Source organism: Aspergillus terreus, genomic scaffold (genome assembly GCF_000149615.1).
Source record: "Aspergillus terreus NIH2624 scaffold_8 genomic scaffold, whole genome shotgun sequence".
Classification (NCBI taxonomy): Eukaryota; Fungi; Ascomycota; class Eurotiomycetes; order Eurotiales; family Aspergillaceae; genus Aspergillus; species Aspergillus terreus.
In genome coordinates this window covers 1266913-1286905 of record NT_165931.1, presented here as the reverse complement: position 1 = coordinate 1286905, position 19993 = coordinate 1266913, and the positions used below count along the sequence as shown (strand labels likewise).

The window sequence follows — 19993 nt, the reverse complement described above, 5'->3', positions numbered from 1 at the left end:
GTAGATTTGGTTGATAAAACAGCCCCTTTCGCAGTGGTTCGGAGCAAATCACCATTAAAAGGCTCAAGCATATTGCGCCTCCGATTCGCTTGGCCGATCGAATTGCCAGTTGAGCGTGACATCCCCTAAGCATTCGGAGCTGACCTAGTCAACAGCATTGCGAAAAGCGAACATGTCTCAACACCGCCGTCCCAACAAACCGGGGGATGTCTCCATTAACAAACCGGAGACCTCAGATGAGGATACAACTATGGAGTTTGGCGGACCGCTGGGGGTGACTGCGCTGATGGTGGGATTCCCGCTGCTAATGTACTACATGTACCTTGGCGCCACGTTCTATGACGGAAAACCACCCATGCCGGGTCCTGGCGAAAGCATCCCACAGTTCATCCAGCACCTGGCAAATCTTGCATACACCTCTGCCTTCCCCCACCGGAAAGCGTGGGTGATATACTGGACGTTCCTCATCCTGGAGGGAGCCGGATATCTCTATATGCCTGGGGTGTACGGCAAAGGCAAGAGACTACCCCATCTGAACGGAAAGCAGCTGGACTACTATTGCTCGGCGGTGTCCTCGTGGTATCTGACGATCGTTGCGGCGCTCGTCCTGCATTTCTCGGGGCTCTTTCGACTGGATACCCTCATCACTGAGTTCGGCCCGCTGATGTCCGTCGCCATATGCTCCGGCTTCGCAGTCTCCGTGCTGGCCTATATCTCTGCCCTGATGCGAGGTGCTCAACACCGCATGACCGGGTCCCATGTGTATGACTTTTTCATGGGCGCAGAGCTCAATCCGCGGCTTTTCCGCTGGATAGATATGAAGATGTTTTTCGAGGTCCGCATCCCATGGTTTATTCTGTTCCTTTTGACATTGGGGGCGGCCTTGAAGCAGTGGGAAGACTTTGGGTTCGTGTCGGGAGAGGTAGCCTTCTTGTTGATGGCACACTTCCTCTACGCCAATGCATGTGCGAAGGGCGAGGAGCTGATCATCACCAGTTGGTATGTTTAGCTGGAATGGTGATTGTCGAATATTGACTAACAAGCACCAGGGATATGTATTATGAGAAATGGGGATTCATGTTGATTTTCTGGAATCTGGCTGGAGTTCCCATGAGTTACTGCCACTGCACCCTGTATCTTGCTTCCCACCATCCGTCCACATACAGATGGAGCCCGGTCGCGCTGTTGGCGTGGGCAATCGCATATCTCTTCGTCTACTGGGTCTGGGATACATGCAACAGCCAGAAGAACTTCTTCAGGGCGCAAGAGCGGGGTGTGTCGGTCGACCGCAAGTCGTTTCCTCAGTTGCCATGGAAGTTCGTCAAGGATCCCGAGGTCATTCGCACCAAAACTGGGGATTCCATTTTGTGTAGTGGTTGGTGTAAGTTGTTTTCATTCCTTGAGTTTCTGTACCCATGTTGACGACCAATAGATGGCATGGCCCGTAAGGTCCACTATACCTGCGACTGGTTCTTCGCCATGTCCTGGGGCCTGGTCACAGGATTTCAATCACCGTTCCCTTGGTTCTATCCTGTGTTTTTCACGGTCATGATCATCCATCGGGCTAGGAGGGATATTGAGCGATGCCGCGAGAGGTACGGGGACGCTTGGACGGAATACGAGCGACGGGTCCCATATTTGTTCATTCCGGTAAGTCGCCTCCACCATTGAGTGACAAAAAGCTAACTGCGGTATAAGTATGTTATCTGAGTGGTACTGTGGTTATCAGTAGGGCTTGTGAACAAATAGACGTGCGAATAGACTGTCAATAAAAAACCGTGCTATCCATCTGGTTTTCCTTAGGGCGGAAGATCATTCATGTAATTTGAATTTAATATATCCATGACCGACCGGTTTGTACCAATGAAGTTGTTCAAGAAAAGAGATATCTCCTCTTGATTCATGCTCGAGTCGAACATATCTTCCGGCCAGGAGACATCCGGTAGCGCGATGTTAGTAGAACCATCAAAACCAGGCGGCATGATGAGTGAGCCATCTGGATCCTTCTCCAGCCCGGTCAGTGTCTGCTGTGTACCAACAAGAACCTCCGCTGTTTTTGCAAAGGCTTCGCATATACTGTAGAGGTGCATCGAACCACGCGACAACCCCTTCACCAGATCTAGAGATCTGACTGTATCTTGGAGAAGAGCCAAGTCGCTAGAACTGGAACTAGTAATAGCGTGGGTGAAGACAACGACGAACGGTGCGAAAGATGGATATAATAGAATCCTGATGACATTTAGTAGATGCAGATGATGGTGGTATGGTTACCTACCAGTTAACATATTCTGTCTGTTTGTGCGTTTGGCGGTCACGGAAATATGTGAAGCACTTTAGGTGACTATGTAGAGCCAGCGCTGCGGCTTCATAGCATTGGGAAGAGATCGCTGTTGCATCACGAGGGCGAGTCTGCGCCCGGTAGATGACGGTTAACACAGAGTAGGCAATGAAATCGGCGCATGCAGCCATGCCATGCAAGGATTCCGCATAGTAGCCTTGACTGACATCGATCTACAACTGGGTTAGCACTAAACAGGGAGGCATGAAAGAAGGAACATACAGCCAGTAACTTGTCACGAACAGTGATCAGATCGGAAGAGAGCTTATCAATAGCGGCCCACCGCTGCTCGTCGGATGCTTTTGATGCGGCTGCGGAGTATAACTCATCATACACACGGCCTTGAATTGATGCGAACTCAACAATGACGAGGCTCATCAGATCCCAGGGGCGACGTTTGGGATCGTCGGAGGGAGTAATGAGATCCGCGTCAATATCATGGTCGGGAAAGTGGGATGTCAGCCCCATGTTCAGCGAAACGTTTTTATCGATAGTATACAGAGACCAGAACGCATGCCGCTTTGACTCTGCAATGGCAGATTTGTCATTCGCCAAGGTGTAGGACCGATGAAGACCCATTGATTGACACATGTTGGATGCTAGGGACAGATAGGTCCAGCAATGCTGTAAGTCTGATTCTTCCTGAGCTTTAATGACCTGAGACTGTCAGTCCAGCTTCGGCAAGGCATTGGAACAAACCTACCCCAATTAACAAAGCTTGGACCTTTTCGATAGTTGGATTGACCATCATGTCATGGTTTTGCAAGGCGGAGGAAAATTGCCTTTCGCAAAACGCTGCACTTGACGATAGATCATAGTGGGCGAGGTCGGCAGGTTGTTCATGCAGATAGTCCCGGATGATATGATACAGCAAGCCGTGTAGTAGGGCCAACGCTCCAGCGGTGACTGGTTCGAGTGGAAAGTAGACCGACTGACAGAGTGTCTCCAGCTGCTGTGGGTTTCTCCAGGTCTGACTAACCAGGAAGAACGGGGGTTGGACTGTCTCTATTAGAATATTCGTGAGCACGCGCCGTACGAAACATACCTTTTACTTTCTTTACTATCGCAACAACCAGATCCACTGGTAACAGTGGTTCCTTGGAAAGTGAGGGTGGCAATTCCGGGGTTCGCTGGGATTGGCGTGGCTCTTGATGGCGGTCGAGACGGTCTTTTAACGATGATAGAGCCGCCGAGACATTCTCATCGAGGCAGACATTCTGCGAGCCATTCACCGCAGAGAGTACGGCATCTTTTGCGAGGAGACTTTGGTGGTGGAAGGAAGACTGTCCTTCGAACGTCGGTCCGGTCTGGGGCGACGATACAGGCTGCGCGACGGCAGGTGCAATGTTAGTTGATGTTGACGGTCGTGTGAGTTGATCCAGTGTTCTTTGAATCACCGTCAACTGCTCTTGTAGAGTGTCTAGTCTTCGATCCCTGTAGTAAATACTGAGTAATTGCCATTGACGCGTCCATTGGGATCCTCACTGTGGCGTTGATTGACTTCCTGAGGGCTCGGGGGCGGGAGAGGATACCCCAGCCAGTTTGCACGAAATCCCAAGAGCTGTACAGCTGGAGCAGGGAGTCGCTTTGTCACATTTTATCTAGCATCATCCGTCAATGGAGGGCTCCAGGCCAAGACACAGATCGGTCCTCCGTACCTTGCGTAATCGGCAGTTGTCACACTAGACGACGGTCAATCAACCACTGTCAAAGAGGAATTGGTTACGTACAGCGCGAACACGAAACGAGCCTCGCCCTGGTAAGGACGGCGTATGAGGCATTGTAGTTGAAGCCACGGAATGGGATGAAGAGGCGACACGATGTTGACTTGCCTGATTCGGATGCCGCCGGTTTCACGCAGACATCACGTGATCGATCGGAGCCAACTCCTATAGCACTGCCGCTTTTGTATACAAGAACTCTGTAATAGAGCTTCAGCCAGCCAGTATCGAAGTACCCTGCCCGACGTCGACGGAATGCATGATAACTGGTCCTTGTAGCCGCCATGCGGAGATTACGTACACCCTGGGCAAAGCACGAGGCTGTCTCTGCTAAGCGCCGGGGGCGGAGCCATGGCGAGGCGGTCATTCTGTTGATCATAAGGAGCTGCTTTCCTTCATGGACGCCTCGCGCTTCTTTGTATCCGTTCCTCACGCCTTCCCTTCCACATTGCTTTGTATATTCAGTACTGGCCTCTTTCCCGTGTTGATTCCAGGTTATACATGATGTCTGGCCCTCTGAACACACAGGTCGACATCGGGAACCTCTCTCTTGCCAGCTTGGGTTCATTCTCAACAATGTTGACGGCACTCTCGGCTGATGACGTCCAGCCCATCGCAATGATCCAGATGCAAAATCTGGGTGCCGCCTTTCCTGTCAGTGGACCGATCCCCACCAAAGCGCCGGATTATCTCCAGCGTTGTCACAGCACTCGACTCGAACGTGTGGGGATAGTTGTGGGCTGGCGCAAAGGCGATGCTGCATCGTATATGGCTCAGTCCACCGGCGGTCAGGCGATTGCTTTGTTGGCAGTCTATCTGCAGAATATCGGCGTGAAATCACCGGGAGACGTCTTATACTCCATTTCACGCGGTCTTTTACCACTATCTGCATGTCCCAGCAGTCCACAGATGCTCGAGAGAGTGACACAAGTGCTCGCTGAGAAACTGGCTGTGGTCAAATTTGGAACGATCCTTGCTGAACAAGTCTGTCGGATCCACAAGGCATATCAACAGCTACAGCAAGACGTGCCGGTCAATCTCTTGGAACCGATGAATGATGACTGGTTATCAGAAGTGCTGGTAATGCTATCCCATGCTTTGCGTGAAGACAAAAGGATGATTCGGATCCGCGGGTGTTGTTGGATGGGGTATATTCTCTCCCTTGTCGTCACCTTGTTCGCTCACGATTGTTTGGTGACGGTTGAAGGTGTCATTATCCATCAGGGCCATCGTTCATCCTCCATCATTGTAGAGATCACGTCTACATTACAAGAGAAGCCTCCCGAGGTTCATTCCATGCATGATATCGATTCCATAACTGAACTGTTGGACTCTTCCCGGTTCCATGTTGGCCGTGACCCGTTGCCGATAAAGGCTGACTTTGCATGGAACGGACTAGTGTCAGACATGCTCTATACCCTCTTTCAGCAATGGGATCTGGTGTGTTCACAGGAGGTGATTCTATCTGTGGGATTATGTGCCCTGTCTGCTGCCGATGTTACATATACGTATTTAGGTACGTATACAGGACAAGCTCCTGTAAAATGCCTCCTAGGCGAGCACCACAGCGCTCTTCACAAACGCTGCCAGGTCGTTCTCAGAACACAGCTTCCAAAGACGTGGCCGTCATACCCTGAATCATTCAAAAGGCTCGAAGAGGCAATAACATCATCAATCCAGACGCGCCCTCAAAACTCAATGTTTATCTCCAAATGGAATCCTTCCGATGCAATTGGTTTGGACTTTAGAGACCAAATCGTTGATGCCATATGGTTGGCGTTTGCGACGTTGTTCTTGAAAGTGCATGAGGATGCCACCTGGCGAAACTTTGATTTTGGAGATAATGAAGGAATCAGCACTCGCCCTGAGGGATGGGGAGATCCCGCACAACCGTCGTTCATAATTTCGTCGGATTCGATTTGGAAACAACTATTGCCAGGGTGGGATGGATGCACCGTGCTGGCGGTGTCGGATGGGAGAAGGACTCTTGTCCCCTCACCTTGCCTTGCCCTTGGGCATGGAGGCATCCTACACTACCGAGGCATGGAACTTCTGGATGGGCGGCTCATACACAATAATAGGTATCATGAAGTTCTCATGGATGGGGGCTTGCTTACAGAGCGGGGGGACGTGTCACTGGCGCTATCTGCACCTTTGAAGCCCTCCTTCCTGTCAACAGTGCCGAGCGCAGAGTGGTTCCATTCCGATCTTTCACTAGCAGTATCGGAGAGATTCAACGGGCTTATTCTCCAATCCGCAGTCACTATTTCTGGGCAGCGCTTCGGCGTAAATCTTGTGAAATCCTTGCGCAACATACTCCTGGCGATAAGGACCAGCCCATGTGAACACCCCAGAAACTCCTCCCTGAACGCGGAATATGCCTCGTTGGTATCGAACACTTCCATGCAACTTTCAAGGGCTGTGGACGACCACCACGTGTCTATTGTCCATACGGGGGGTAATGCTGCCGCGCAGCTCCTATCGTCATCCCTATCCAGAGGGCCACTGATCATCTGCCATCGCTGTTGTCTTAATTGCGCCTTCGAGCAGGCACGTTCTCAAGGCATCCGGGATATTATACTTCCATAAGGGCACAGAAGCTCTACTTATACCACCAGGATTTTAGCTGATTAGCCCTCTCTCGGGAGCCGCTGCCCTTAACATGAGGCACCTGCACGATCCGCCGATGAATCATGACGGTGACTCAATATTTTCTAGTAGATGGTACGATGGTGCCCATACGCACAGATCGCTCCATGGTACTGAGGTGGCAGAAGGCAGAAGGCAGTGCGGTTGAGTGGCTGAGCCGGTCTACCTAAGGTGTGGCTGGCGCCAGTTGCCGTGTTTGCGGGTAAATCCTTCATCGCCGATTCTCCGCATCTCCACATTGTCCTTGTCGTTGCGCACTGAGAAGCAATATACAGCTTGAGGGTCTCAAGAGACTCGTTCTTGTATATACACGATCCCAGGTCCCGATATACTCCGGAATACTGTGTTAGTATACATCATCCGACGCTTATGGACGGCACCATGGATCAAAAAATACTGCTCGCGTCCCGCCTCAACATCGCGAATCCTCCACAATTTCTCCGAAACCCCGCATGAACGCCAATGCGGGATGATTAGTATAGCCTGAATTGCATTTAGCATGAAGAAAATCAGTCGAAAGCCACGGGCTCGTATTTCGTCACGGTTATATAGCTCTTGTTGCTGGCCATTGCACCCTGAGCAAGAGAGCTTTCCACGCATCTGTACGCCAACATGCTCCGATTGCCCCTGGTGCTGGTTTGGTCCCTATGGGCCAGCCTGACTGTGGCCGAAAATGGCCTCAATGGCTGGCTGCGTTACGCTCCTATCCCGTGTGATGGGCGCTGTCACAAGGCACTACCCTCGCGCATTGTCGCCTTGAACAGCACGCAAGGAAGCCCGTTGGAGACTGCCATTGAGGAACTCCAGACTGGTGTCCGTGGGATGACAGGGAAACGTCTCTCCGTCGCCAAAGAAAACAATTGCAATCTCCATGCTACCGCCCTTATTGCAACCGTCGAAGAGTACCGCCGAACATGCCGGAACAGCTCTGATATCCCTGATCTCGATGTGGATGGCTTCTGGCTGCGTACGGAAGGAAACAACGTTCAGATTCTGGGACAGAGCGAACGGGGAGCTCTCTACGGGGCGTTTGAATACCTTTCAATGCTGGCGCAGGGCGACTTCTCTTCGGTGGACTACTCTACAAGCCCCCATGCGCCCGTCCGCTGGGTCAACCAGTGGGACAACATGGATGGCAGCATTGAGCGTGGCTATGCAGGACCGTCCATTTTCTTCGCACAAGGCCAAATCGTCCCAGACCTCTCGCGCGCAAAGCAGTATGCTCGACTCCTCGCCTCCGTTCGCATCAACGGCATTATCGTGAACAATGTGAACGCCAACGCAACGCTGCTGACGCCCCAGAACATGGATGGACTGGCTCGTATTGCAAATGTGTTCCGACCCTACGGTATTCGGATCGGTATCGCATTGAATTTTGCATCGCCGGATACACTCGGTGGTCTGGGCACCTATGACCCTCTCGATCCGTCAGTCATCAGCTGGTGGGGGAATATCACGGACAGCCTGTACGAGCGCATCCCTGATATGGCCGGATATCTGGTCAAGGCCAGCTCGGAAGGCCAGCCTGGTCCCGATACATACAACCGGACTCTCGCTGACGGAGCCAATCTGTTTGCCCGCGCGCTCAAACCCCACGGAGGCGTGATGATGTTCCGGGCCTTTGTCTACGATCACCACATTAATGAGTCTATCTGGACCAACGACCGGGCCAATGCGCAGGTGGACTTCTTCAAAAAATTGGACGGCCAGTTCGAGGACAATGTCATCGTGCAGATTAAATATGGACCTATCGACTTCCAAGTGCGCGAACCAGTGTCACCCTTGTTCGCCAATCTCTATCACACCAACACCGCCATCGAGCTGCAGGTCACTCAAGAGTACCTGGGTCAACAGTGCCATCTGGTCTATCTGCCTCCTCTGTGGAAGACGATCACAGACTTTGATCTGCGAGTTGACCACAGTCCCTCCGTGGTTCGCGACATCATCTCTGGAGAACGATTCAACCGTCCTCTCGGAGGCTGGGCTGCTGTGGTGAATGTGGGCACGAACGACACCTGGCTTGGCAGCCATCTCTCTATGTCGAATCTTTACGCCTATGGCCGCATGGCGTGGAGTCCCACGGACGACTCGGTCGAGATCCTCCAGGACTGGATCCGGCTGACATTCGGACGGGACCAGCATGTGCTGGACACCATCACTGACATGTCCATGGCCTCATGGCCCGCATACGAGAACTACACCGGGAACCTCGGGATTCAAACGCTGACCGACATCCTCTACACGCACTACGGACCCAACCCTGCCTCGCAGGATGGCAACGGATGGGGACAATGGACGCGTGCCGACCACGACTCGATCGGCATGGACCGCACCGTGAAGAATGGAACTGGAAATGCGGGCCAGTATCCAGCAGAAATCGCCGAGATATACGAGGACATTGACAAAACACCCGACGACCTGCTTCTGTGGTTCCATCATGTCCCTTACACCCACCGCCTGGACTCGGGCAAGACGGTCATCCAGCACTTCTATGACGCTCATTATGCCGGGGCCGAGACCGCGCAGGGATTCGTGCCCCAGTGGGAAAGCCTTCGCGGACGCATTGACCCGGAACGATACGACGCGATGCGAACCCGACTAGTCTACCAGGCTGGACATTCCATTGTGTGGCGTGACGCCATCAACAACTTCTACTGGAACCTGTCGGGGATTGCAGATACCAATGGGCGGGTAGGCCACCACCCCTGGCGTGTCGAGGCGGAGTCCATGCAGCTCCAGGGATACCAGCCATATGCAGTCAGCCCCTTCGAGACCGCTTCGAATTACACTGCCGTCGTCACGACATCGAATTCCACCACCGGGACTGCATCCACTACGCTGGACTTCCCGTCGGGTACTTACGATGTCGGCGTGAACTATTTCGACATGTACGGCGGAAAGTCGCGGTGGAGTTTGTATCTGAACGACAAGGTTGTCGGCAAGTGGGAAGGGAACAGCGAGGATGTCTTGGGCCACACTCCGTCCATCTATTTGGATGGACACTCGGCCATCCGCATTACCTTCAACGGGGTTAAGGTACGCAAGGGCGACAGGCTGAAGATTGTGGGTGTCCCTGACGGTGTTGAGCCGGCGCCGTTGGACTATGTGGTGTTTCTGCCACAGGGGGTTATCGATTAATAGCCAGTTCAGTTCTGTTGTAGCCGAATGCTAGAAACGGTTGATATTGTTTGTTACAGCTTTTCATACCTAACTACCTACATTCTCCGAGAAAAGAGACTATCTGTGGCCCTAAACTATCTATTACCTTGAATAATTGTAACATTCTTCTATCCACGAGGGGAACTATACAACACATTCACCGACCGTCTTGTGGCGCACCAACGGATCGTTCTTGGATATTTACTGAATGATTGCTCGTTCCCTGCCGCGATACCGATGGGTGTGAACAGGAGCCACGGCGTATTTTGTGCAGTTGAGTATTGCGTGCTGGCTGTTGTCGGCGCTGAACTTCCCCCGTCGAACTAATTCAAAGTCGGTAAACCAATTTTCTCCTGAATACACCGAGGAGCCTTTGATGCGATTGTGTAGATCAGTGCACCAAGCTAATAGATTAACGAAGTGCAGCACTTACGATTTCATTCGGCACTGTTGTTGACATTGTCACAGATATCGTGCGCAACAAGCTCCTGTCCGCTAACTGCCCAAGTTATGAGTATCGGCTTGCACGTCACCTGGGAATGAACGTCACCGCGCGACAGAAAATTGGAATTGGCATTATCTTCTGCTTTGGTGTCTTTATCATCGTCGCCGCCATCTTCCGCGCTGTCGAACTCAGCAACAAGGCGTGTTCGGGGATTGTAGGGGTCGGTGTCTAGAGCGTTGCCGAGTGCCCGATATGTGCGTGACAAAATGTCCAAGAGACGTAGATACAGGGTGCTGACGGCGGTCTCTAATTATGATTCTTGGATATCTACCGCCATTTAAAAAGCTCGTGTCACATTTAGCAGCTCGTCAAGGGATCCTGCGAGCCGGGAGGACACATCTAGTCGTGCGGGAGGCTTCACCTGTATCAAGGACGCATCCGGGAGCCAGGCCCCCCTGCCGCCCGACGAACATGGATTAGGTCGCCCTACGGGGTACGAGATACATATGCGAAACGTCGATGGCCGGGGACTTTCAGGGTCAAGAGAAAACGTTTCTGAAGACGACCGGCCAGGTGCTATCCAGGATGCTCATGAGTCTGTAGGCCATCCCTATCCTACGAACTTCTCTCAGGGTTAGCATCGCCCCAATGACCACTGGACACAGTTCATGAACCAGTATGATTCCTTGTCTTTAGATCAACCCCGCATTTACATCGTGGCGGCCAGGTAAGCTGCATTATTCGCCGATCCTACCGAGGAACCTCGGAGCTTTGGACATACCCCCCTAATATCCCCCCTTTGGAGCAGTGAACGCGCTTATGCACGACACAAAAGACACTGTCGAACTCATAATTGTTTGATAAAGCAACCTCCTCGTATAAAACTGTGGTCGGCGCCGTAGGTAGTCGTCTTTGTTGTCAGTTCTCTCATAGACATAGAGTCAGATATATCTCCCCCCACCACGATGATTTACCTCCCCGAGAAAGACTATGACATCCCCAACATTGACCTCCTAACCCTCCTGTTCGGTATGCGCTTTCGTAATTAATCTACCCATCCTATCAATTAACTCCTCCAAATCCAGAGTCCCCCCTTCCGCGCAGTGATGAAAGCACTGTGATGCATGCAGAGGCGGCGGACCCCTCCAATTCCATCACCAAAGCCCAAGCCCGCCAGTACACCCGCCAGATCGCATACGTCCTGAGACATCACTTCGGGGTCGGTAGCAACGGCGCCGGAAAGGACGTCATTCTGGGAGTCTCACCCGGACAGATCCTCTTGCCGACGGTCTTCTACGGTGTTATCGCCGCGGGTGGCGTGTGGAGCGCCGCATCATACACGGCATCCCCAGCGGAGCTGGAGCGACAGATCCGCCAGGGGAACAGTCGGCTGGTCATTACCGGTGCCAGCTGTCAGGATGTTGCGGTCAAGGCCGCCCAGGCGGCGGGTGTGCCCATGGACCGGGTGCTAATCTTGAAGAGCATGGGCCACCAGCGCGTGCTGGAGAACTACAGCACAGGCCAGAACTACCTTGCTGCTCTGAGAGAGACCGATGTGCTGGATTGGGAGCGCATAACTGACCCGGAGGCGTTGAAGAACTCCCTCATCTGCCTGCTCTACAGCAGCGGCACCACGGGCGTGCCGAAGGGTGTCAACATCTCCCATCTCAACGTTGTTGCTGAAGCGCTGATCCCCTACTTCATGGATCAGGAGCATACGGCCAGGAAAAAGGCAGAGGATCCCAACTACGAGAACCCGTACCGCACTTTGGCTCACCTCCCGACGGCTCATATCGCTGGTTGCCAGGGGTACTTCATCAACCCTGGTGTGGTGGGTGGCACTGTCTACTGGATGGAGCGGTTCGACTTTGAAAAGTTCCTGGAGTACTGCAAGAAACTGGAGATAACCTTCTTCTTCACTGTCCCGCCTATATACCTGCTCATCAGCTTGAGCCCGCTGGTCACGGATCAGTTCAAGACGATGCGGCGCGCCTACTCCGGTGCAGCTCCGATGGGAGCTGACCTCCAGCAGAAGGCCCAGAAGAAACTGGGCTGTCTTATCAACCAGACCTGGGGCCTGAGCGAGACGACCGGCAGCACAACCGGCATGCCGGCGGACGTGGAGGAGCTCACGGGCAGCGTGAGCCGACTACTGCCGAACATGCGCCTCCGCATCGTGGACGACGATGGAAAAGACGTTGAAGAAGGCAAGGAGGGCGAATTCCTCGTCAAGGGCCCGGTCGTCACGACCGGGTACTACAACAACCCTGAGGCAACCAAGGATGCTTTCACTGCGGATGGGTGGTTCAAGACTGGAGATATTGGACTTCGTAAGAACGGGCTTTTCTATATCGTTGACCGGAAGAAGGTACGATACCACACTCACAATACATACCCTGTCTTTGGACCACCTCTAACCTTCGCCAGGAACTGATCAAGTACAAGGGTCTTCAAGTTGCCCCCGCCGAGCTGGAAGCACTGCTCCTTTCCCACCCGCAGATCATGGATGCCGCTGTAATTGGAGTGGCGGCGCCGGACGGCTCTGGTAACGAGGTGCCACGGGCGTACATTGTTGCGGACCAGAAGAAGATCACCGAAGACGAGGTGAAGGAGTTTGTCAAGGCCAACTTGGCGCATTATAAGCAGCTCCGCGGCGGTGTCATCTTCCTCCCTGCCATCCCCAAGAGTCCCAGTGGGAAGATCCTGCGCCGCGAGTTGCGCGAGCAGCTGAAGAAGGAGGCGAAGACTGCGAAGTTGTAGATAAACTGGACTCTTCGATAGAGTGCTGCAACGTATAGTGACCAGCAATTGACTCAACCATATTGCACATAAAGCAAAGCCTCAACTGCCAGTATATTGAAAAGAGTAAGGAAAAGGCTCTACATATTAGCTACCCGCCCGTGGTTCCAACCAAGAGACGTTCATGGGCGCAGGCTTGGAGTACACTAGATCATGACATCAGCAGAAAAGACGAAGAGAGGCGGTTCTCCTTAGTCTACTCTAAGAAAATGCAATCAATCTTGCAAATAGGAGGTATGGTTTTACCAGCTCAGAACAGTTATAAATTAGAATGGAGAGAAGCAAAGCTATCAACAGAGACGAACTATACAAAACTACCCTGCTAAAAGAACATCCAAGCTTCCGAAATACAATATTTGTCAAGCAAGAAGCATACAACACCTATTTGCCCTTCAGAAGACCAATCAAATTGTTAAAAGCATTCAGCAGACCAAGTCGGCCCTGCAGCTTCGAATCAACCAGTCCTAGGGTAATGATCACCACTAGCAGTTTTAGGACGCGACTCGCTGACTTCCAGATAACGCCCTTGCTGCACTCGCGTCTCTCATCCTCTAAGGTCCAGTTGCGTTTGATCCCAAGACTGTTGCGAACCGCAAACCATTTGACCCGGTCAGGTGAGTAAGGGGGAAGCAGGAACGAGGAGACCTTGGAGAAGACCGACGTCGGCCGGGCAATAACACGCATATGCGAGAAGCTACGGAATCCGTAGTCACCGTGATAGGATCCATGGCCGGAATCCCCAACACCGCCGAACGGGGCGCCGGGGACAGCGGCATGGATCAGCACGCCGTTGACGGTGACGCCGCCGGAGATGGTGGACGAGATAACTACAACGTTGTTAGTTGCTGTGATGTTCAGGGATAAGGGACTTGCCTTTGTCAATCTCCTTTTGGTCCTTGCTGAAAATGTAGATGGCGAGGGGACGAGACAGGCTGCAACGACATGTCAGTCCTGAGAAGTATACACTGGAGATATACTAACCTGTTGATCGACTCGATTGCCTCATCAGTAGAGGATCTAAGAACCGGGCAGATGGTTCCAAATAGCTCCTCAGAAAGAAGCGAGTCTGCCTTGGTCAGCTCACTGTACAACATACTGAGGTGCTCCTCTGCGACATACCTTTCATGGTCACGTTGCTGACGACAGACGGATTAATACACCGAGTCGACGCATCTAACTCGCCGCCACACTCGACCTTCCCGTCAGTCTTCTCTAGAAGCGCCTTCAACCGTTCAAAGTTCTTGTCGTTCACGATATGCGTCATCTCCGACGTCTTGCCCTTCTTGAACTCATTGAAGTAGAAGGTCATCCGCTCGATGAGCTTCTTCTCGACATCCGGATGCGCAAAGACATGGTTAACAGTCAGACAAATCTGTCCCGAGTTCAAAAACTTCGCCCAGGCGATCTGCCGAGCAGCTGTCTCAACATCGGCCGTCTTGGTGACGATGGCCGGACACTGGCCTCCGAGCTCCAGTACCGTGGGCGTCAGGTTCTTCGCAGCCGCGGCAGCCACATACCGCGCAACATTTACCGACCCCGTGAAGAAGATATGATCCCATTTGCGCGCAATCAGGCTCCCGGTCTCTGCCGGGCCGCCGGTGACAATGCGGATGGCGCTGGGATCCATGTACTTCGGGATGAGGTCCACCAGGAGCGCCTGGGCCGCCTGGGTGACCTCGGACGGCTTCAGCATGACGGCACAGCCGGCAGTGATGGCCGCGATCATAGGCTGCAGCACGAGCGAGATGGGAAAGTTCCAGGGCCCGATGATGAGCGCGACGCCTAGAGGCTCCGGACGGATAGTTGGGCGCAACACGGCCTTCATAGCCAGGGGCGTGTCGGTCGGCCGTTCGGCGGTCCATTTGTCGATATTTTTGAGATGCTCGACGATGTCGGTTTTGATGGTCATCGACTCGGTAAAGGTCGTCTCGAAGACGGGCTTGTTCATGTCCTTGTGCAGCGCCTCGACAATCCGCTGCTCGTTCTCCTCGATCATCCACCAGACCTGCTTCAGCTGCCATTTTCTCCAGGCGATCTCCTTGGTCTTGCCCGACCGGAAGGTTGCCTGCAGGGTGTTGTAGGCGGCCTCGACCTCGGCCTCAGGGGTGTACTCGGCCATTTTTAATAACTGCTGGGATGTTGCTGCTTATATCACTAACTAGGATTGATGGAAAATGGCAGATGAGGTCGAGAAGAGAAGCAGGACGACCAGAGGAACAAAATGTCATCTATCCAGCTGCACGAACCTTCATTTCCGAGCTTGCGGAGATTCATGTGCCTCAGTCTGGACCCCGCAGGACTCGTGGCGATCAAGCCAGTCGACCGCCTTCCTCCCGGCTATCTGCTAGTGGTTCAGCAGTGAATGAGCCAAGGGATTGTTGGTGACACCGCCGGGCCGAGTCGCCTCGGTTGTGCTGCCACAGCACGGTGGAGTCGTAGTGCTGCATTATCATGAGCATTAGAAGGGGGACGTCCGTAAGGTGCTTCTTAAAGTGCAATGGAACAAACAAGTAGAGTATATTATATGCCAATGTCCTGGTCCTTACTGCCTCGTCAAAACAAACAATGTGGTGCATGGAAACACGCCCCAATGCCCCTGTGCAGCCAGGATATTATGCAGAATCCAGCATGGTGGTCTGCCCAAGGTCCGTGCACTTCGATCTCCTATACAGTCATCTTAGCTGAGCAGATCTTGCAGTGACGTGCGCCCGTGGTGTTTTCTCATACACTTCAAGCTTGTGAAGTCCTGTGCAGGTTAAGATTACCAAGCGCTGTCATTCACAGAGACGCGCCTCGCCACCGACCTATGATGAAACCCCCTGGACATCTTTTCAGTCAATAGAGATGTCTGAGTCCTTTGGTTATTTTTCCCTCCGTCATATACATCAACGATGGTAGAAAGCCTGCTGTCTTGGTCACTGACTGACAAACGGCTAGCAAACCCTCCAATAACTTCATCAACCACCATCTACAAAATTGTCTGCAGGTTTCAAGGAGGTACGTACTCCACATCGGCGAGTTGACATTGTTATTAAGTGTTGCGACCTGATTCAAGATCAAGTTCGACTCTAGCACCTGCGGATGAAAACCCCCCAATAGTAGACACCAACATGTCTTCACGGAGATCGCAAGACAGTACCAGTATACACTACGTCGGGTTGCGCCGACCTGCACAGGGGCAAGTTGTCATGCAATCGGGGAAGATCTGAAGTCGTGTAAGGATTTTTCACATTCGCGGATCGAAGAGTACAGATCGCGCATTGTCTCATCATTCTGTAGGTGGCCCTTTTGATCCAATAGCGACATATGGTATCAATTAAATACTTGCTAGTAGGTGCTGATCTAGCTCCTTCAGAAGCCGTCCGGAGGCCAAAGGTGCTCATTGCCACATGGCAGCAGACGACACGTTGGCCCCGTGCAATATCTTGGAAGTGGCTTATGGCCATCTTAGATCCATGGTTTTGTTTTCCGTTAGCATGTCTCTCTCCAGACTAGTGGAAAAGTGCGTCCCACTCTCAATTGGTATCAACTAGCATTGATGTTCAACGCAGTCATACAATAGGACGTATCAGAAGCCCTACTTTGTCTATGGCATATTGCTGTTTCGTAGAGCTGCAACCGATGGGCCACTAGTGTATCCACAAAAAGTGTGAATGTATGATCCATGGACTCCAGGACTACATCAAGGTTCACTCCATCCTGGCCATCAGAAAGTCTGACATTCATCGCAGTCGTCACGGCCGCCATGATTGAGCGGTTTGATGGAATCCCCACATATTCATTCGAACTGGGTGGCAGGCAATATCCAGTTCCTCCAGGTCAGAGTAAGTATATGTCGCATCCAGACCGTCCATTGATGTCTTTCCTGGAAAGTATACTGTAGGATTATATATGAAGAACTCCAGTACTTTCGAACAAACTTTGATAGACCAAACATTCCGTCTGTCAATTGTCGTCACGACCATCAGCATTCCGAGGATCAAGTCCAGGCTAGCATTTGGTCTACAGTGCTGGACACAAGCGTTATATCCAGTACGGCAGATATGTTTAATGTACGACATCAGTAGGACCCTGCTGGGAGATTGATACCACTCATACGAGGAATATGATGGAATGTTGGCACAAAACACTCGGTTCCTGTCTTCATCTCCTCCACTCTTGCAAAGTTTATCCCAACCTATTATGCCAATGGTATATCAGCAGTTCCCATGGCCAAGAATCTACTTTCAAGATTTTCATTGTGATCCCCGAAACCTAAACCGGCCAAAGTACCATGGCTAGAACATTGATCTGGTAAGTATAGACAACTCCCTCGGAGCTACATCGGTATGGCCGGCGGAATGCTTACTACACGAGCCTGTGGCAGCGCCTGACCGAGTCGCCTCTGACTTCATTATCGGGAACAACAGCACAAGTCCACCGTTTCTGAGATCAGGCCTAGCTCGATTTGCGACAGACTGACGTGGGAATACGCCAGCCACGTCACATGGGCGAAGGCGCAAGGGGCGGAAGCCTCATATATAAGATGGCCGCTGCAGGTGCCTCTGGATGCTGCATGTCATAGAACAAAAATCAGACCAGCAAGTTTCTATCGAACATGCCAGCAACGAACGAGAACTCGAGCCTTAAGCTCCTCCAACAGGATCTATACCAGAGACACTACGATGACTCGGCGCGTACTGAGTCTCTGGAAAGGTCCTATTTGCGTGCCAGGCAACTGGCACGGCATCATGGTAAGATGCCGTCTCCGATCTGGACGCCTCGGCTAACATCAACTAGCCCTCACCTTGGATGATGTCCTCTCCCTGACTCCAAAGTTTTGGGATGCGCACATGGACGGAATCATCGTCCGAGACGTCACCGCGCAGATTCTGTGGTCCATTCAGTTCAACTTGGTCGCGGGAACCGTAGCCCCCTTCGCTCTTCAGCGGCCTGACCTGCACCCCTTCATGGAAAAGCTACTTAATTTTGATATCACGTATGTCTACAGTCCTGTGGCCAAAGTGCAATACTGATACATACCCTACAGGACTCCATTCATGCTCAATGAGCTTGACCATGGGTGCGATGCAAAGAACCTGGAGACCACCGCGACATGGCAGCCCGATGGTAGCTTCATGGTACACAGCCCTTCCCCGGGAGCAGCCAAGTACGTCTCGCCGCACAACTAATACCAAGGCCAAAGACTGACAAGGCAGGTTCATGCCTCCTTCCATGCCCGTCGCCGGCATCCCTCGTGTTGCGGTAGTGTTCTGTCGTCTTATGGTCGAGGGAGACGATAGAGGAATTCGTCCGTTCCTTGTTCCCTTGAACGACGGGAGACAGATGTGCACCGGGGTCATGTCCCAGTAAGTCACTCAGAGCTTGCAGACCACACCCAGCTAACCAGCTAGGATGCTTCCTCCTATCGCGAGTGGCCGCGTCTTGGATCACGCCCTCACCTCGTTCAACCAAGTACAGGTTCCATCAACCGCCCTGTTGGGAGAGCTGGAGAAACCCGACAACATGCGCGACAGGTTCCTCTCAGCAATCCAGCGGGTCGGCTTCGGCACCCTGGCCCTGAGCTTGTGGACCATCCCTTTCATGAAATGTGCCACGTACTTGGGAGGCAAGTACAGTCTGCGGCGTATGGTCGTAGGCTCGGATGGCAAGCCGATGCCCATCATTTCGTTCCGCACCCAGCAAGTGCCTATCCTGCATTCGTTGGCGCAGGTCACGATCATGATGCCTTTCGCCAACTGGATCACTTCGCACTTCAGCGATACGTCTCTTGATTTTAGGGTCCGACATGGGTTGGGAGTCATCCTGAAGGCAACGTTCCTTCAGTTCGGACAAGGCAGTATTGCGGGGATTCTTGAGCGCTGTGGTGCTCAGGGAGTCTTTATTCACAACCAGCTAGTTGAGCTTGAGGTGAGATGGTTCCTTATATATTCCTGGTGCTTCCACTGATTACGGACAGGCTCTAACCCGAGGAAATGGTATCGCAGAAGGCGATTGTCTGGTTCTGTGCATTCGTACGTTCCCTGACGATATTCTCATACAATCTTCCTTCAACAACCCCCCTTCAGTATACTCACAAGTTACAGGCCTCGCAACGGAACTCCTCATCGGCCGATACGCCGTACCAAAGCCCGCACGCCCGGACTCTCTCCTAGCTCAACATGAAGCAGGCTACGTTCGGGAGCTACAGGCCGCACTCAAGAGTATCAAGAAGGCGCATCGTAGCGACGAATACAACAGCTTGATTATCCCCCGATGTCGCCCGTTGATCATTGCGATTGGCCACCGGATGGCGTACGAGGCCGCCTTGGATGCTGGCATTGACGCCGACCTCCTGGCGCTGGCCGAGGCAGGCATGGTCAACCAGGATCTCAGCTGGTACAGTGAGAACCTCGGCTTCAAGCGGTTCACCCAGTACCAGATGGAACGGCGTGCGATGGACCGCATCCTCCCGCGGCTGGACCAGTTGCTAGACGAGCTGGAGATTGGCCCTTACTGTGTCGCCCCATTCCAGACGGCCGAGCGGTTCGCGGCTTTTGTCCGGGCCGCGCCGGCATACACTGGGGAAGGAGTGGTGGATTTGAGCGAGGAAAAGGAGACTTTTGCTCCGGTTCAGGCGAGACTTTAGTGAGAATGGCCATGGTGGGATGCTGATAGACTGAATTGAGGTGATTTGCACATGCTTATGCGCGCGGTTACTTGAACATAGGGACTCCATAACTATATGTTTTTCAGTTACCTAAGAATATCTACTAGGTAGTCAGCATTGCATTAAAGGGGACAACACGCTCATTATCCACAGTGATCGGGCATCTGGTTTTCCGATTAAGTAATCCCACTTTGCTCTTCTCGAAACATCTTGAACGGGAGCGATGGAGTAGA

At 52.5% G+C, this 19993-nt stretch overlaps 7 protein-coding genes across 7 annotated transcripts; 5 read left to right on the top strand and 2 right to left on the bottom strand.

Annotated features, from left to right (window-relative positions):
- Positions 1 to 172: 172 nt before the first annotated feature.
- Positions 173 to 1710, top strand: erg4A (c-24(28) sterol reductase; the record flags this gene model as incomplete). Its single annotated transcript, XM_001215266.1, has 4 exons — positions 173 to 999; positions 1050 to 1381; positions 1433 to 1650; positions 1699 to 1710. 4 exons carry the CDS (start codon positions 173 to 175, stop codon positions 1708 to 1710), a joined length of 1389 nt encoding a protein of 462 aa, XP_001215266.1.
- Positions 1711 to 1965: 255 nt separating this feature from the next.
- On the bottom strand, positions 1966 to 4119 carry ATEG_06087 (transcription factor domain-containing protein; the record flags this gene model as incomplete). Its single annotated transcript, XM_001215265.1, has 8 exons — positions 1966 to 2131; positions 2276 to 2511; positions 2561 to 2995; positions 3042 to 3343; positions 3384 to 3741; positions 3824 to 3907; positions 3997 to 4020; positions 4069 to 4119. 8 exons carry the CDS (start codon positions 4117 to 4119, stop codon positions 1966 to 1968), a joined length of 1656 nt encoding a protein of 551 aa, XP_001215265.1.
- A 444-nt stretch (positions 4120 to 4563) lies between these two features.
- Positions 4564 to 5602, top strand: ATEG_06086 (uncharacterized protein; the record flags this gene model as incomplete). The annotated part of the gene is made up of 2 exons (XM_001215264.1): positions 4564 to 5499; positions 5576 to 5602. 2 exons carry the CDS (start codon positions 4564 to 4566, stop codon positions 5600 to 5602), a joined length of 963 nt encoding a protein of 320 aa, XP_001215264.1.
- Positions 5603 to 7320: 1718 nt separating this feature from the next.
- Positions 7321 to 9846, top strand: aguA (alpha-glucuronidase; the record flags this gene model as incomplete). Its single annotated transcript, XM_001215263.1, has 1 exon — positions 7321 to 9846. One exon carries the CDS (start codon positions 7321 to 7323, stop codon positions 9844 to 9846), a length of 2526 nt encoding a protein of 841 aa, XP_001215263.1.
- Positions 9847 to 11277: 1431 nt separating this feature from the next.
- ATEG_06084 (acyl--CoA ligase) lies at positions 11278 to 13072 on the top strand (the record flags this gene model as incomplete). The annotated part of the gene is made up of 3 exons (XM_001215262.1): positions 11278 to 11341; positions 11398 to 12680; positions 12740 to 13072. The coding sequence occupies 3 exons, from the start codon at positions 11278 to 11280 to the stop codon at positions 13070 to 13072; spliced, it is 1680 nt and encodes a 559-aa protein (XP_001215262.1).
- Positions 13073 to 13492: 420 nt separating this feature from the next.
- ATEG_06083 (uncharacterized protein) lies at positions 13493 to 15230 on the bottom strand (the record flags this gene model as incomplete). The annotated part of the gene is made up of 2 exons (XM_001215261.1): positions 13493 to 13938; positions 14231 to 15230. The coding sequence occupies 2 exons, from the start codon at positions 15228 to 15230 to the stop codon at positions 13493 to 13495; spliced, it is 1446 nt and encodes a 481-aa protein (XP_001215261.1).
- A 2478-nt stretch (positions 15231 to 17708) lies between these two features.
- Positions 17709 to 19739, top strand: ATEG_06082 (uncharacterized protein; the record flags this gene model as incomplete). The annotated part of the gene is made up of 7 exons (XM_001215260.1): positions 17709 to 17844; positions 17891 to 18089; positions 18141 to 18260; positions 18310 to 18459; positions 18505 to 19021; positions 19071 to 19125; positions 19198 to 19739. 7 exons carry the CDS (start codon positions 17709 to 17711, stop codon positions 19737 to 19739), a joined length of 1719 nt encoding a protein of 572 aa, XP_001215260.1.
- Positions 19740 to 19993: the final 254 nt, after the last annotated feature.